Source organism: Dromaius novaehollandiae, chromosome W (genome assembly GCF_036370855.1).
Source record: "Dromaius novaehollandiae isolate bDroNov1 chromosome W, bDroNov1.hap1, whole genome shotgun sequence".
In the NCBI taxonomy this organism is placed as follows: Eukaryota; Metazoa; Chordata; class Aves; order Casuariiformes; family Dromaiidae; genus Dromaius; species Dromaius novaehollandiae.
Window position 1 is genome coordinate 49,908,369 of NC_088130.1, and position 16,200 is coordinate 49,924,568.

At 38.0% G+C, this 16,200-nt stretch overlaps 1 protein-coding gene across 1 annotated transcript in view; it reads right to left on the minus strand.

Annotated features, from left to right (window-relative positions):
- LOC112995774 (ras-related protein Rab-3C) overlaps positions 1–16,200 on the minus strand; it is a 139,915-nt gene that overhangs the window by 62,969 nt on the left and 60,746 nt on the right. Inside the window, exon 3 of the mRNA XM_064499766.1 lies at positions 8,047–8,165. Coding sequence (XP_064355836.1) covers positions 8,047–8,165 — 119 coding nt within the window. The remainder of the gene's footprint in view (positions 1–8,046; positions 8,166–16,200) is intronic.

Consider the following 16,200-nt stretch of genomic DNA (forward strand, 5'->3'; position numbering starts at 1 on the left):
AAAATGGGTGAAAAGCTGCTAAGCAAACTGACTTGGAATACAGAATTTTGTTTTAATATTTTAAGGCATATTTGTTCTACCAAGAATTATTTTGTAAAAATGCCTTGATACTATTTGTTGTCAGAGAAAATATTTTGGTTTTGAGGCATATCTAATTTGCCACTGAACTTAATTCTTCTTACAGAAACAAGAAGTGAAAGAGAAGAGTAAAGTGAAGCAAGTATTCACAGATTATGAAGAAGCAAAGAATTTTAGTGTCATTTTGTGCATAACAAAAGTCCATTTTCAATAGTGAACATTACAAGCCAAAATTGGAAGTTTCATGTAATTCCAGCCACTAATACTATTTTAAATTATAAAATACAAATCTTTATATAATACCAATCCCCTTATGTTCAATATCTATTGTGCAAAAAAGACACTTAGACACAAATGAAAAAATATACCAAACTGTGCTTCCTTTGAAATAGTCATCTTTAAATTTCACCCTCTTCTTTTTGCAAGGTATCACTTATGCACTATTAGTGTTTTATTCTTTTGTTTTAATTGGAGAGTGAAATGGAACTATCTACCAATGTGCAATTTATTAGCACTTGCTTGGCTAGAAAACAAAGCTATGTCAGCTAACCAGGGTGTCCGCTTAAATCTTTTTGTCTGTATCAAGCCCAAGTTAATACTTGATATCAGAGTGCTCCACCAGAATATTCTTTCAAACGGCTCTATGGCTGCATTGCTGTGGGGAGGTTGCTGTCGGCTGCAGGGCAGACTTGCAGTTTGCATGTGGATTGCTGGCAGACGTGATGCAGCTCGTGTCCGGACAGAGCCCCACAGGATAGACCTTCACAGGGCACAGACGGGGAACGGGATGCACGGCTTGTGTCAACGCTCTCGGCAGCAGGACCGCACAAATTGTGCTGCATGTCAGGTCATACGTTTCGGCAAAGAGGGATGGAGGTCAAATTTGCTTAGAAGCACTTTCCAGATTCATTTGCTGATATACAACAAATAATAGATTTTTCCTAAATGATAGAACTAAGTTGAATATTGAGAGGTAAAAGAAAAATAGCTTGTCAGTAGATCAAGCATGCACCAAGAATAAATGTTAGACTGAAAACTGAGAGTGAGAAGCGAGAAGAATGTACCCTTTACAACATATGCCCTTTAGAGTGCATGTAACAGTACTGACATTAACTTAATGGGCTTCATTTGCTTTGAGGACTTCTTACATTCCTCTATTAACATGCTAATGTATTTTCCAATTTTATTTTTTCTCTTAATGACAATTCAAAAAGTGCCATCGTGTATCTTATTACAACAGAGGCAGGGCAAGACACAAAAAATCTAGACCGCAGCAGTCTTAGCTTCTTACCTTCTAGTTCAACTAAATGGGAAAGAAAAAGCTAATTGTTTAAAGAAATTGTTTTTTTTTTTCCCAGAATGCTGTCCAGAATGACTACTGGTACTGGCATACTCAATAAATCCAGCTGCCAAATGCCATCTTGCAGTGAATGTTCATATTTTTTGAGTCTTAATTCTAAATATTATCTTGTATTGATAGTAGCATAGTCACTCATCTAAGGTTCTGTTTTAAAACTTTCTCCAGTGATGCCTTGAAGAATTTAATTCAAGACATGTATGCTGCAGAAAAAATCAATTCCTGGCAATTGTTTTAGTAGCTGAACTCATAATATTGCACAGCTCAAAATCTACTCTGGTCTTACATGATGACTACATCTCATTTCTATTGTCTTTGCTGAGACCCAATTCCCAATAACCATCTCCCATGTGTTATGGGCACAGATGAAACAGAATTTAATTCTGTTGGCATTAATTTGAAATTCAGATAGTTTTCATATTCTTCCAGAAATATCATTTAATACTAAATTATACAGCAAGTTCCTATGAAAATACACAAGCAGATGTGCAACACAGGAGAGCTCTAACACCAAAAATCACCTGCTATGTCCTCAGCATCTGTTTCCTTCATTAAATAGGAATCTTATGTATCTTCTGCCAGACGACCCCTTCCCAAAACTGATGACCATGAGCAGACAGATGAGGATCTGTTTAAATGATGCCAGAGAGAAAAAGCAAGAGGAAAGAAAAAAACAGAAACATTTTCCATAGAAGACCCTCTGAACTTCTTGCCTTAAGAGATGTAGTCATAGTCCTTTATAACAGGGGAATTAAAATCATCCATCTCATCAGTTTTAAGAAAAACTTTATTTTTAAAGGGTGTGGGGGAAGAGAGTTTTTCCCAGGATGCTGTGCTCACCACTCCCTTAGACCTCAGACAGAAAGCAGCATGAACCAGTTCTGTACACCTTGACAGACTCACAAGAGCAGAGATCTTCTGACAGCTTTTACAATTCAGAGCCTCTCAGGCTCCTTCAACCTCGTGTGTCTCCCAAGGAGGCATCCCTGAATCTCTGACTTCAGCAACGTGGAATTCTTCAGTTTTGATTTCCTGCACTACCTAGGAAGCCCTCCACAATAGTGCTTTCAGAAGTTACCTGGTCATCATATAATTATAGAGATATTGCCAGACAAGCACTTGAAGTTAGGACAACATTTTCAGGTACAGAGGAGCAACTTACAACTGAGTGAAAAACACTTTACACAGTGTGCTCTTTGCCCCTGTCTAGCTTCTGGACCTTGCAAAGTTTCAAGTCAAGCCAGCTGGATTTCAACCTAGAACATAAAACCTGAGCCTTTTAGATCACGATTTTCATTCCTACTGTTTCTGACCCAGCTGGGGACACTGCATTAAAAATACCATGGGTATAAAAAACTCTCCCTCCTCCAAACCAATCAATAGAAGTCTAGAAAAGTTGTATTTATAAAAACAGCTTTAATTTCAACTCAGGGACAGTTATTTTCCTGGAATCTCTATAGAAGTAAGTATACTGATCTGAGAGCATTTGCAAAGACAGCATAAAGTCTTCACCTTCTCCTCTCAGTCATAAGGATCCACTTCCATAAAGCTAACACTTTATGTGGCCTGAACTGTTATGAGGAAGGGAAGCATAAACCCCCCTACTGAAACATAATGATGAAAAAAGTCTAAAAAATGTACATGCTATAGGTGACAGCATAAAAAAAGGAACGAATGCAACCACTGTGACATTATAACTGAGCTCATAAAACAAATGTGCATTGAAGTGGCACTCTCAACATTCACTGATTTCCGATTCAGATTTAACAAGAAGGAATGTATTAAAGGAAGTCAAATTCCACTTGACTAATTACTTGAAACCTGTGGATGCTGTCTAAAGAATTCAGCTAAATGCCATGATTTGGTTATTCCGTGTTTCTAATTCAGGCTCTAGTCCTCAGCCAGGCAGGACTAGATGCCCACCAGCAGATTCCTATTCATAGGAAATAAATCCATTCCTAAAAATCTGCATCTTTTTAGGGCAGCATGACTACTATGCCCCAAAGCCCTGCAAGTTTCACACCTTGCACTTGCCTGGTTAGCTGCACTTCTGAAGGGAATAACCTCCTGGAAAAGGCAGCTTCAAAATCTGGGCAGAGGTCCATTGGATCTGCTGAGTCAAAGCATGTTTGCTTTGCTGTTTCCGCTAGCAGCCAGTTTTCAGCACACACCCACTCTTACTGAATAAAAACAGAAACTGTTAGTCCCTGAGAATTTCTGAAAATCTGTAACTATAAAGGAGAACATTGTTCAGTGCTGCAACTGCTGCCACTGGTATTTTCTTTAAAGGAAACACATTCTGAGACTGACTTAGCACTGCTTCCTAGCCTGCCGTACTGGCTTGTTCAGGCTGTCTGGGAAAAGGGACGTGAACACAGGTCGCACACCTAACCAGCTGCCGGGGGCACAAGTCGAAGCCCAATGAAAGAAGATAACTTCTCCCTCTGCCTGAGTCATATGAGTACTCTTAATCGTGATCCTTCCTATCTGAGAAAGACAAGTTCTCTTTCTGCATTTTGTCAAGCCTCTATAATTAGTTTGATATTTCAGTATTGTAAATAATACGCTCCAACTCTTTTCCATCATGAAAAAAGGCTATGCAGGCACTGAGTGTTTCTTCCACACTGGGGAATGAACTACTCTGAATATTTCACAGAGAAATAAAGTACCAAAAAAACTGTTAGCTACATAATTCAGATTCAAAATGCTTCTGAAATCTAGAGCAGGAAAATGCTTTGCCTCAGTTACTTTACTGTTTTCATTTCATTTTAGCACTCTCTAAAGAACTGAAAATATATACCTAAAAATACAGTCTGATTAGAGAAGAATACTAGCAGAATACTAGCAGTGATACAAATAGGTCACTGATTCTTCTTCAGAAGAACTAATTAGAAGATTAGTAATACTCCCTAAAATTAACACACAGAAATAAACTGGTTTCCATGTTCTTGGAAAAATACACTTCAATCATTTTATCAATGTTTTTAATGAAGATGTAGCACAACAGCTGATAAAGTCTATATATGATGCAAAAAAAGTCCAAATGGTAAAAATTATTAAGGATCAGTCAATTATATAGGACAACCTGAATTGGCTGGCAAACTGGGCTCATTTAACCAGTATCTGTTTTAAAACATGTAAAAGTATATAGGGAACATAGCTACACAGAGAACACAGGTAAGGTAAGGGATTGTACCCTGGAAGTCAGCAATTCTGAAATGCCTGAGCAACTATAGTACGCAAGCTCGGGCATTGTATTCTTTGCATGATCTTCTGGAAAAGACTGAAGGCAATAAATCAGTGGGTGTACATAATACATAAGAATTATTAGAAGGTAGTAACTCAAGATCTCTCATACAAAATGTTTCTGAATCTCAAAAAAAAGATCTCTACTTAGGTTACAACTTTTGTTGTTACTGTTGTTTATAATCTTCAAGGACCTCCCTTTACTTAGGGAAGAAGATGCGATATGAATGTTTCTTGAAGTGTCTGTTGTCTAGCTGAAATTTATTGCACCTCCAAGTCATTTAGCCAAACTCAGACCAAACACTTTCCCAGTCTTACAGTGTGGTGAATAGATGCGTGGCTACTATACTGTTTCATATACTGGTAGTAATAGCTTTAAATAAAATTACAAATACTGATTTTTTGTATGCAAAATGTCAATAGTCACATTAGATATAGCATCTCTCACAGCTGAGTAGACATGCTGACCTAAGCACTGCATATTGGAAGCACTGCATTTGGAAATAAGACTATCCATCTGTTGTTGTAAAGGAGAAATTTCAACCAGACTTCAAATGAAAAAGTGCCTTTCAGTATGGGTACACAGCAGCTTTGAGCAAATTGCTTTTAAAGAATCATCCCAACACACATTTTGAACTGAAGTCCCTTATCCAAATCTAAAAGGCACTTGTAGATTCATTACCCTGACTGTAGTGCCATTCCTAAATCAAGCCTTGAGGCTGATGAGATCTGAGTGTGAATTTGGCCAATTGTGCACATGAACGCAATGGCACTACTGCCTTCAGAGGCAATTTATCAGAAGGAAAAGCATGTCAAGATGGAAAGGCTTAAAAGCTCTCACTGCCCCCCTCCCCCTCTTGCATATCTTTCACAAACACATAGACAGACATGCACACAGACACACTTGACTTCTGCAGCATTGGTAATTGGGAGTTTTCTTTAACTTCCCTCAGATTCAGAAGCAAGCTGTAGTTCTGTGATTGCTACCAAAACTGGAGCATGGGCTAATTAAAATCAATTATCAGCTGTGAGATGGGAGGAATAAAACAGAGATGAAGAACAGCAGGGCAGCAACTGGCTTCATGAAAATAAAAATAAAAGTAAATTAAAATCCCTGTCTCTTGCAAAGTGAGGCACTCTGCCTATCTGTCACCCCTTTCATCATGCAGATCACTGATCAGTAGCTCTACGTAATCCCCCATGCCCACCAAATATCTACAGTAGCTGCCAACTATTTGTACAGCTACTAGTGAAAAATGATGGAAAATCATATTTCACAAACCTATTTAAAAATTCCATAGCTTTTAAATATTTTCCTGTTTCATTTTACAGTGGGTTTTTTTGTTATTAGTATGAAGCCTAGTTATTTTTCATCAGCGAGAAAGAGTGCCAGCCACACTGGATCCAGGAAGCTGGAAAGCAAACAAGTGAGGAAATTAATAATAAGCACTTGTATTTACACTTGCTATAAAGAAACCTTTGTATCAGGGGAAGCTGAATAATTCATGGTATGCTATACAGTTTGCCCGGGAGTGAGGTAAAGAGGTTCTGGCTGTCCTTAGACAGCCACTATTCCCCATTTAACCCAGTGCTTGAATGGAATCAGCCCATGGACAAAGGACAGCAGAGCCAAAGCAAGAGAGAGCTTCAGCTGGCAGGGCCTGGAAGCAGTGGTGCTGCAGACACCATCGCTGGGTCAGCTGGGAGGCTGGGTGTGCTGCCTGAATCCCTGGTTATGCTAAACTTTCACACCACAGCATCCATGAATAACATTTTCCACTACCTCCTGCTAGGTAGGAGATTCTGACTAATGCTGTTGAACAGAGCTGTGCTCTCAACTATTTAACAGCGACCCCTCAGCATGTTACCTCCTGCTTGTGTAAAACGGGCAGAATATCTCCTTGGTATAACAAGTTACAGTGAGAAAACCTGTCTTCCACTTTCTGTACTAAGCAGAGACTCCTCTCAGATAAATTCAGTTGTCCAAAAGCTAGATGTCGGGTCTACACTAGTCATTTAAGCTTATTGATTCTTTGGTAAATGGAAAAACATGAATGCTGTATAAGAGCAATTCAGTGCAGAGTCATACAAGTATCTCAGATAGGTGCGGAGGAGACACTCCGGAGTTGTCCCTTTCCATTGATCGAGCATGAATGAGTACATCCCTCCTGTTTAGGCAGGCAATGCTAGGCAGCCCAGGTTCCAGCCTATTTCTTCTATAACAGAATCAAATTCATGTTCCCAATTCTTATTTTCAGGAGTGCTGAGTGACCCAGGCTCAGCACATCTAGATCAAAAAACCCTCCAGATGAAGAGAAGGAAGCTGCTCCAAGGGTTCAGTGAAACGCCTACTGTAACAATGAGTAGAGGAGTGTGAAAGAAAGAGAGATTTTTCTTGAGGAGTCTGAGTTCAGGCACTCTTTACCAACTCTTTAGAAACAAAAAACAAAACTATCACAACATTACTGCCTTTTACTTCAAGCATAAAACATGTTTCTGACCTTGCCTGCCCTGGAAAAAGCACACATTCCCGTATAACTTGAAATGAAAAAAACACCCCCTAAAACACCAACCTCCAAACACAATCCTCTTTCAAACACAGTTCTCCCATGGGAACAGAATGCAAGAGAGCATGTGGCACACACAAGACAAATGCTATTCACATCACTCCGTGCACTGCTAGGAAAGCATCAGATATTAACATAACTTATGAAAGGAAAAATGAGACCACTGAGATTAACTCTAGTTTTCCTTTTGGGCCAGCTTTATTTAAAAAAGCCTTGAGCTATTTGGGTGCTGACTCACCCAGGCCTGATTTAAATGACGCACTTATGCAGATATCTTGACAGTCACAAAATGTATCCTAACATAACTACCAGCAATTTTAGGTTCTGCTACTATGACGAAGTCTACTCATCATCTTTACACTTGAGGCACAAGACTGAGACAATAACGCCTAGCCAGCTAAGATTAAAAGCAACATGATGAAAAATTAAATCAAAAGGAATTCCCCACAAAAGGTAACCCATTTTTTCCATGAACTTTCAAACTATGGAAAACCCTTCTGTTATCTTTGTAGTTATTCTCCATATTAGGACATTCCTGGATTTGTGGTATAAACAAGCCACCCTTATTGATGGAAACCATGGAAAACACAGTGGTTGAGACGAATTATATGCAACACATTTTAAAGTATTTATTTCCTTTTCTCAGAAGAAAAAACAAATGAAGTAGCATTTGAGCACAGGAATGCTTAGGCGGTCTATTTGGAAATAAGCTTACCAAAATAATTTACACTATCACAGCAGATGAATGATACCGAATATTCTCTACAGTATTTAAAATGAATTCCAAATTTAACTTACCAGTCCTGCACAGCATTGAAGGATTCTTCATTCGTGATGTCATACATTAAAATGAAGCCCATTGCACCCCGGTAATAGGCCGTGGTAATTGTTCTATATCTCTCCTGACCTGCTGTGTCCTGAAACAATAACAAACATTTTTTACATGTTACAAATAAATAAACAAAGAATTTTTCGTAAAAATTTGAAGAAAACTCTGACAGTGGTCATTGTACAACTCTGCAGTCCTAGAGGGAGAGGAAACTGAATAGAAATAGAAAAGAATAACAGGAAAAAGAAGAAATCTGCTTTGGCTCATAATACAAGGGACATGTCAACTGTCATGTGGTGGGAGTAGAGAGAAGCAGAAAGGCATGGTCCCACATCAGGCCATATGATGGGCATCATGCTTTGAGTCATGTTACATGACAACCTGAGAATCTTGTCTCCTATTCCTGCCTTGGACCTTCCCAGTTTGAGAGTGGGAATAGGTAAAATCCCATTCCCAAATTCTGGGCAAAAAGCTGGGACAAAACAGCATCCTTCAGACCTTCACTGTAAGATCAGGACAATTCATGAAGTTCAGGAATGTCCTGACCAAAAAGGTGATGTCTGATTGTCCTGTTCTTGTGACTGTAAACCATTGGTGCTTGTGCCAACTTTGGCACCAGCAGAGACCTGGGATGACAAAATAAAATTGGGATTTGGGCTGCAATGGTCTTTAAAATAAGGATGACACCTGACACCAAAAGAGTTTGCTAGCAGGCCCTTACCTCAAACCAGTTTTCTCCCTCACATTCTCTGTACCTCAGCCTCCTGCCTTTAACTGGGACATGTAAGACTTTCTCCTACTGCCTACTTTATTTATTTCCATTATAAAATCTTCAGGGCAGGGACTCTCTGTTACTACATTAATATACAATGTCTAGCATAAACCACCACTATCTCTAGTAAGTTTGTGAGACACCAGCAATATTTAAATATAGGAAATACATAACTATTTTCAGTTTCAACTTACCTGTTTAACATTTTAAACCATAAACACATTAAGAGACGAAACATAACATCTCAGTGAAATCCCATAACTGTCTAACAGATCATCCATGCAAATTTGATTATAACAGATACTGAAAGTTACTTTCATTATCTCAGAATTTTTTGAGTTGATAACAAATAGCTTACTTTACGATATGGACAAATCTATTTAATATGTCTTCCTAGAGAGAAAAAAAACCCCACTAATAGATAATATATTATTTGGATGGTTTTACCAAATGGTACCTGTGCTACTAATACTGTCTCGTGAATAAGAGAAAATAGATTAAATGAGCCTTCTCCTCTACACATGTTCATCCTGTAAACTAATAAAGTAAAAAAGGAGCTTCTACATACATCAGAAAGCTTTTATAGAATAAGAAACATAAGCAAACCGGTTACCAAAAACAAACAAGTTTTTAGGCAAAACATATGGATTCAGTTCATTTTGGAATGAACAGCTGCTATTGCCTACAGAAGCTATAGCTTCAGCGATCTAAGACTGAAAGCTAATATAGAAGTTAGAGCCTAATGGATCTCACAGGATGTTAGTATATGACTGCATAGGAAAGGCCAGACAGACCTACATTCCTTCTGTCTATACTCTGAGCTGGGTTCAACTATGGTCTGGAGCCTGGATTTACAAAACTTTATGATTGAGCTAACCTGGGCATGTTCTAATGCTCAGAAATCAGTTCTTTCCAAGTAGGTCATACTCTGTAAATAATTGGAAAGTACCATGGAAATGTCAAGTAAAACCATTTATTAGCGGAAGGAATATCATCTGCCATTATTTAAAACCACTTCTTTGTACTTCTTTTATGCAAAAAGTTTTACTCTAACATGCTTTGATGGCTTCATCTCTTTCATTTGCTTTTAGGAAAAAGAGGTGGAAGGGAGAGAAGGAAAATATGGCCTATAGCAAGCACTTACTGTACAGAACAGACATGATTTTCAAACATGTTTTGCCATTATCTGCCCATTTGTCAAATAGAGACATATATGGTTGGAATTATGTTAGTATGATAAGCATGAGCCCATTGCTACTGAAGCAGACATTATTTTGCTGCAGGTGATTTCTGCTGAAGCCTGTCTGCAGATAAGAGTGAAAAGCCCTAGCCGCAAGCCAGTGAGGCTTCCTATCCAAGACACCAATAACTTTCTGTGCAGTGCTTAAGGGAGCTAGTATAGGTTTAGGCATTCTTGATTACAGAGAACAAAAATGAATGTAAAGGAAGAAGAATCAAGATAGAAGTTCTTAAATATTTTTACACAAAGGGAAAGCCTGATGCAGATGAAGATCCAAATACTGACAGACTGGAGATATGAGATGCTCTTCTGGACCTCAGTATTTGGTTTGGGTTAGTCAAAGAAGGAACCAGGTATTTGGGGTTGTTCTTAATGAAGGTTTATAGTATGTGCCTGTATCTAATGTTATGTTAATGTCATGTTAAAAAAAAGATTTTCTAAAGTGGTCTTTTAGCATATGGCATAGATGGATGACCACAAATAAAGTAGATTTTTTTTGTTTCAAATGTCTGTAATCATGTCCCTATTGGTATTATTTTCAATTTACTTGCAGTAATGAAGCAATAAAAATTTTAACAGGTGTAATGTAGAAGTTATGCAGTAGAGGGTTTAAGATTTTTTAAGAAATGAGCCCAAATATCAGTAATGAATTTTGTCAAAATTTTTGCGTTCTATGCATTCATAAGCATCTCCTTTGCATACTGCCTATAATTACACTCATAAACACCTCAAAGAAGGCTTCTTCTGTAGTACTTTTAAGGAATTCAAATATGTTCATTTGTCAGGAGAATTAGCGTATTAGAAACATTAAATGTTTTCATATTAAATACTTTATTTTATTACTATGATTTCATTTATTTGAACCGATAATCCAACAATGCAAGTGGCCTTTTTCTCTGTTTATTAGGTTCTATTCTTATGGCAGAAGTGAGCAGAAAAGAACTAATTTCCATATTTCATCATATTTATATCTGTAAATCACTTTGATTTTTATCGTCAGGTACTGGTTTAGACATGTACTTGAATAAAACGTTTTCCAGTTCAGTTGTGATTACTGGCTGCTGCTGTTTTATCATAGTTCTTTTAGTAAGATCACGGAATTGATCTGATGATCACCTTTTTAGGTTTAAGTTATGAAACATGATGTCTGTATTTTACACTGGGGTCTATTTTTAAGGGAAACTAAATAAAATAAGTCTGAGGAAGAATAAATTTGATCTAATATTCAATGGCAATGTTACCATGGCAGTCTGTTTCCATCTTTGATGGGCAGAAAACAAGATGCATGGATTGTCTAGAGGGGCTATTCATTCATGTAGGCAATGTCTGATAAGGACAACTGACTGGTCATTAAAGAAGTGGAATTGAAAAACATCAGGGAATGAATGACAGTGAGAGAATGCTTTATGAAAAGTTCAATGTAGAAAAGACAAAAAGGGGCATTTTATAAATCTTAAACAAAACAATAGAAGTAATGTATTAGCAGTCATTCTCATGCTCCAGACCCTTACATGTATCATTGCGTATTACAAAAATTCATTGTTTTTTGCCAGAAATTTGATAGCCTAAAGAACCACTAAAGCATTCCCATCACTAACAATCTTGAACAGGGCATGCATATGTGTAGGTAGCAGAAGAAGGATGATAGAGACATAGACTGAGTGCAAAATATTTGTTTGTGCAACAGGGTGCAGATCGCAATCTGGTAAATATTTGTCCAACAGTCCTTCCTCATACACACATTTAGGTTAAGGTTAACTAGATAATTCTAGATTATCTTGCCTGTTCATGTGAGTTACTCTGAAAACTGTGAATCTGACATTACAATAAAGCTTAAAGCAAAGATACATTAGCTATTTTTACAGTAACCACATAAACCAAGTTTTCATCATGTGCCTCTACTTTGAAACCACACTTGAATAATGTTATGGGAAAATGTCTACAGATTCTCATTATACTATAGAACTGTCATATCACTCAAGGCCTCAGTGTATGGGGAACATACCAGTTGCTGACAATAATGCTCCCAGAGAAATGGAGACTTATTATAAAGTAAAAGCCATCTAGGCAGGTAGAAACACTTAGGAATGGTAGGCTACCTGACTCGTAGAAGAACCTGTATTCCACATGAAGTTTGGAGTTTATGGGGTGGAAAATCTTTAAATACAAAACAGAGAAAGCAAAGTACTGACTGTGATCTTCAAAACATCACTATTTAGACTTGCAATGTACATTTAGCTGAGTAAACTAAGCAGAAGTAAATCCCCCTTGCTGCCAAGTCCTATTGAGCTAGACTTCATCTAGAATGTGCTATACTAGCTCATACTCTTAGACTCTACCAACGTTTTTGAGCAACGCATTACATCGGGCCCTTCTTGAACTCATTTGCTGGGTGTGCGTGCTCTCCCTCCCACCCTTGCCTAGCACTGTGCCACAGACATGAACAGTACTTTATGTAAATAACTTCCAAGTGAAGTTGCTCATTATTAATGCAGACAGTTTTGAAGGTGAAAGCAAACAGCATTTGGCAGCAAGAACTTTTAATGAGACTGTCTTTAAGGAATTCAGTCTGCAAAACACAAACTGATTTTGTAGCACACTTCAGTGACTCTGTGCCTCTGCATTTCTCTCCTGTAAGTTAAACATAAGAATGTCATTTTAGGTTCATTTCCCACATGATAAGTTTTACTCATATCACAACACAGCTTGTGTTTTGTGCCAGAAAACTGGCAGCAGTGGAGGAGGATTTCTTGGATGCCGTTTATATCTCTGCTGCACATCCACAACATTGGAAGAGAGGCAAACAGAAAGATAAAATTAGAAATGTGAATTGGTTGAATTGTCACTTTACAGGTTGAAATCTTCTGTTAACTTAAACAGAATTGGCACAGCATTCAAGAACTGCAGCTCCTTTATAAGTTTCATGTTTCTTTCTTGTTGTTGCTGCTCAAAGGTTATTTATATACTCCCTCAAAGAGATAGTATATTTCTTTAATTTCTCCTACTGATAAATAAAAGAACTTGAGGCAGTAAATGAATGAAAATCTAAACCGCCTTTTTGCAGAGCAGCACAAAAGATCATTCCCTGGGGATCTCCAGGATCTAGGGCAAGAAAGGGTAAAAAGAAAAGTATGACAAACAAAAACCAGTAAGTGAACTGTTCAGGGAGGGGCAAGGGACAAGCACTGCAGAAACTCCTCTGAGGCAGGGAGGTGGACAGTGGAAAATGCATCTGAAGCCTTTGCTAGACACCCAAGAAGAACATCTGCAGGTTTATAGTAGGAGCAGCTGAGCAGAACACAAAGAAAGAGGAAAGGGAGGAAAGGTGCCAGGAGCAGAGTGCCTGGGGAACACCATTTATCAACAAGCAGCGCCATCGAGCTATGAGGCAACTCCCAATTGGGTATGAGGCATGTAGAAACACAGATATACAAACATTTATAGCAAGCAATGGAAAACACAGTTCAAAACAGCTTCTTAAATAAAGGTAGGCACAAAAGATATAACAGAGTATATTGCCCACTCATCTCCTACTGGCAGCTCTTTCCAGACTTCTAACAGCTTTGATTTCTCAAGAATTCTGTTCTGTGTATATGTGTGTGTGTGCACGTGTGTGTGTGTGTGCACATGCATGTATGTATGTGTATGCATATGTGTGTGTATTTATCTCTATATATGCTAAAACAGCATTTGGAACTTAAGAATCCAGCTACTCAGCTTGACCATACCCATCTGCTAGAACGGCATACCAATCCTTAGAAGTCATCCCAAAAATCACAACTGACAGTTCATTCATCATACTGGAGTAATGAGAGAGCGTGGCAGGGCCACCTGGAAATAGTAGGGGCCAGGGCTGAAGCGGGAGGCATTACTCCAAAATCAGCTAGCAAAATGGTCCTGGGAGGGCTGTCCTGGCAAGCAGAAGGTGGGCAGAGCTTACCCTACAGGGGCAGTCTGGATCCCAGAAAGTCAAAGCCAGGGTTGTAAAAGTACTTCACTGCCAAATTTGCTTCTTCTCTCTCCATTCATGCAGCTGTTGACTCTGCCTGAAGTTCATTTCCTTTTAAATTTTCCATATTTTTCCTTTCCTTTCTTGAGGATCTCTTCTTCTTTATTTTTAAGACCCACATAAAGCTTTCATTCTCTGTAAACTATCACTTCTTCCTAAAACATGAAGCTTAGGAGAGTCATGGTACCACCACCTCCTTTCCAGCTTGACCTCAGGTGCCATTGATTCTGGACCCAAGTTCTGAGCCCCTCTGACCCCCTCCTAGCATGTCTCTCTCTTCCCCTGCCAGGTGCAGCAGCTTTCTCCCCATCCTATCTTCATTTTGGTTTTGGCCTGTCCTGTTCTGGGGGAGGTTAGGACCAATTCTTCTGGTCCATTTTCCCCACCTTTGAATGCACTTTATAAAACATTTGTCACATCAGTGGGACCTGTAATTCTCCTCAAAAGTAAAACAGATTAATTTGATTAAAGCACCACTTTATATTTTAAACAAGGTTCATGTTAGGTCTTAAGAAGGATTCCTCTTTCCGAAAAGGTTTGGGTTTTACTTCCAAGAGATTTTTTTCTTTTATTTAATGAGAAGTGTTATAGAATGAAACATTAAGTACAGCACCAAGAATAAATAGTGGAAATCATGAATTTATGAAGTATTCTAATTTTCACCTTATGTAATAATGTCAAGTACTTTTTTCTGAGTAAAATTTAAAGGCAAATTAATATTGGAGCCCAGCTTGTAACTGCAGCTAGGGAAAAATCAGTTGAACAGTTTTCTGTTTGTATTGTTATTTTTAATTACTTGTAAGTCAAACAGACTGTACTCATTTCTTCATATTTTTCTGAAAAAATGAGGCAATGGAGAGTCATTCTGAAAAAAACTGCTATCTACAAGAGAAACCAGCAAAGCTATTTTAAGGATCCATATTCTACAGGTAGATATGACCATACAGGAAACAGCACTGAAAAATCATGGGATTTTATGTTAAGTCTTGTCATAGTTTATTTTTAAAGCCCTGGCTCCCAGAGTCCTGTAATTGCACAAGAACATCAACTTTTTTTTTTCCTTTTTTTAATCATTATGGTTAGAGAATAAACTTCTGTCTAGTGCATAATGAAAACAACAGAAGGCATTTAACATGGCCCCAAATTGCTGTATTAAGAATAGGACTTCCATGAAAAATAAAATAATCTTGGGATTAAGTTTGACTTTTGATTTCAGAATGGTCACATCTGGCCTTGGATTCTGGCAAAGTCTGAAAGGACCAGAACAACTTAGGTTTGAGTGAAAGGGATACAAAAAAATGTTTAATCTATAATTACATTTCAAGGAACTGTAATCTTAGAAACTTGACAGTCAAATCCGGTATGAACAATTTTGAAACTCAACAGAAAATCTCCTTTTCCTCCAGAGTGTACTTGGTAACTCTGAGACTAAACAGCGGTAGTCAAACAGTGGGATATGGATAGGTTGCCACAGAGCCAATGCTAATGATGTGAGACTTCAGCCTATCAGGAAAATAAGACGCAGAGCTGTTCCACTAAACAGTCCTTGTCTCACTTGGCTTTGGTGACTGCTAAAGGTATTTGCAACCTGTCAGAGCTTCAAAACTGGTTCTTTCATCCACAAAGCACTTTGTAGCCTAAAAGTAGAAGTCTTCTTGCCCTATGATAGATGTGTATTTTCTCCACAGCCGTACTCAAGTTTTTACATCATTGCCTGAGCTTCCCTCATTTTTAAAGGCATTTGTCTTTCATTTTATCAGAGATGGGGAAAAACACTGGGATAAAATATAAATTTGGAGACTTAAAGTCAAGCTGGCTATTATCACATGAACAGAGAGCATTCTCCAGGTATATCGGAATATCACTGTATCTTCTCTCTCTCTTCACAGTTCTGTACTTTGATTACATACTATAAATTTTTTGGATGAACTACTTCCCTCTGGAACTCATTAGTCATAAAATATGAGCAATAAGCTTTCAGCTTTCTCTCTACCTTGATATTTTGTCCTCTTCTGCAGTTTGAGGACAGCTTTCTCTATTAATATTCATTATTCATATTTAATTAACTTTCCCTTATTATTCAGAATGAGGTGGGCTGCTTG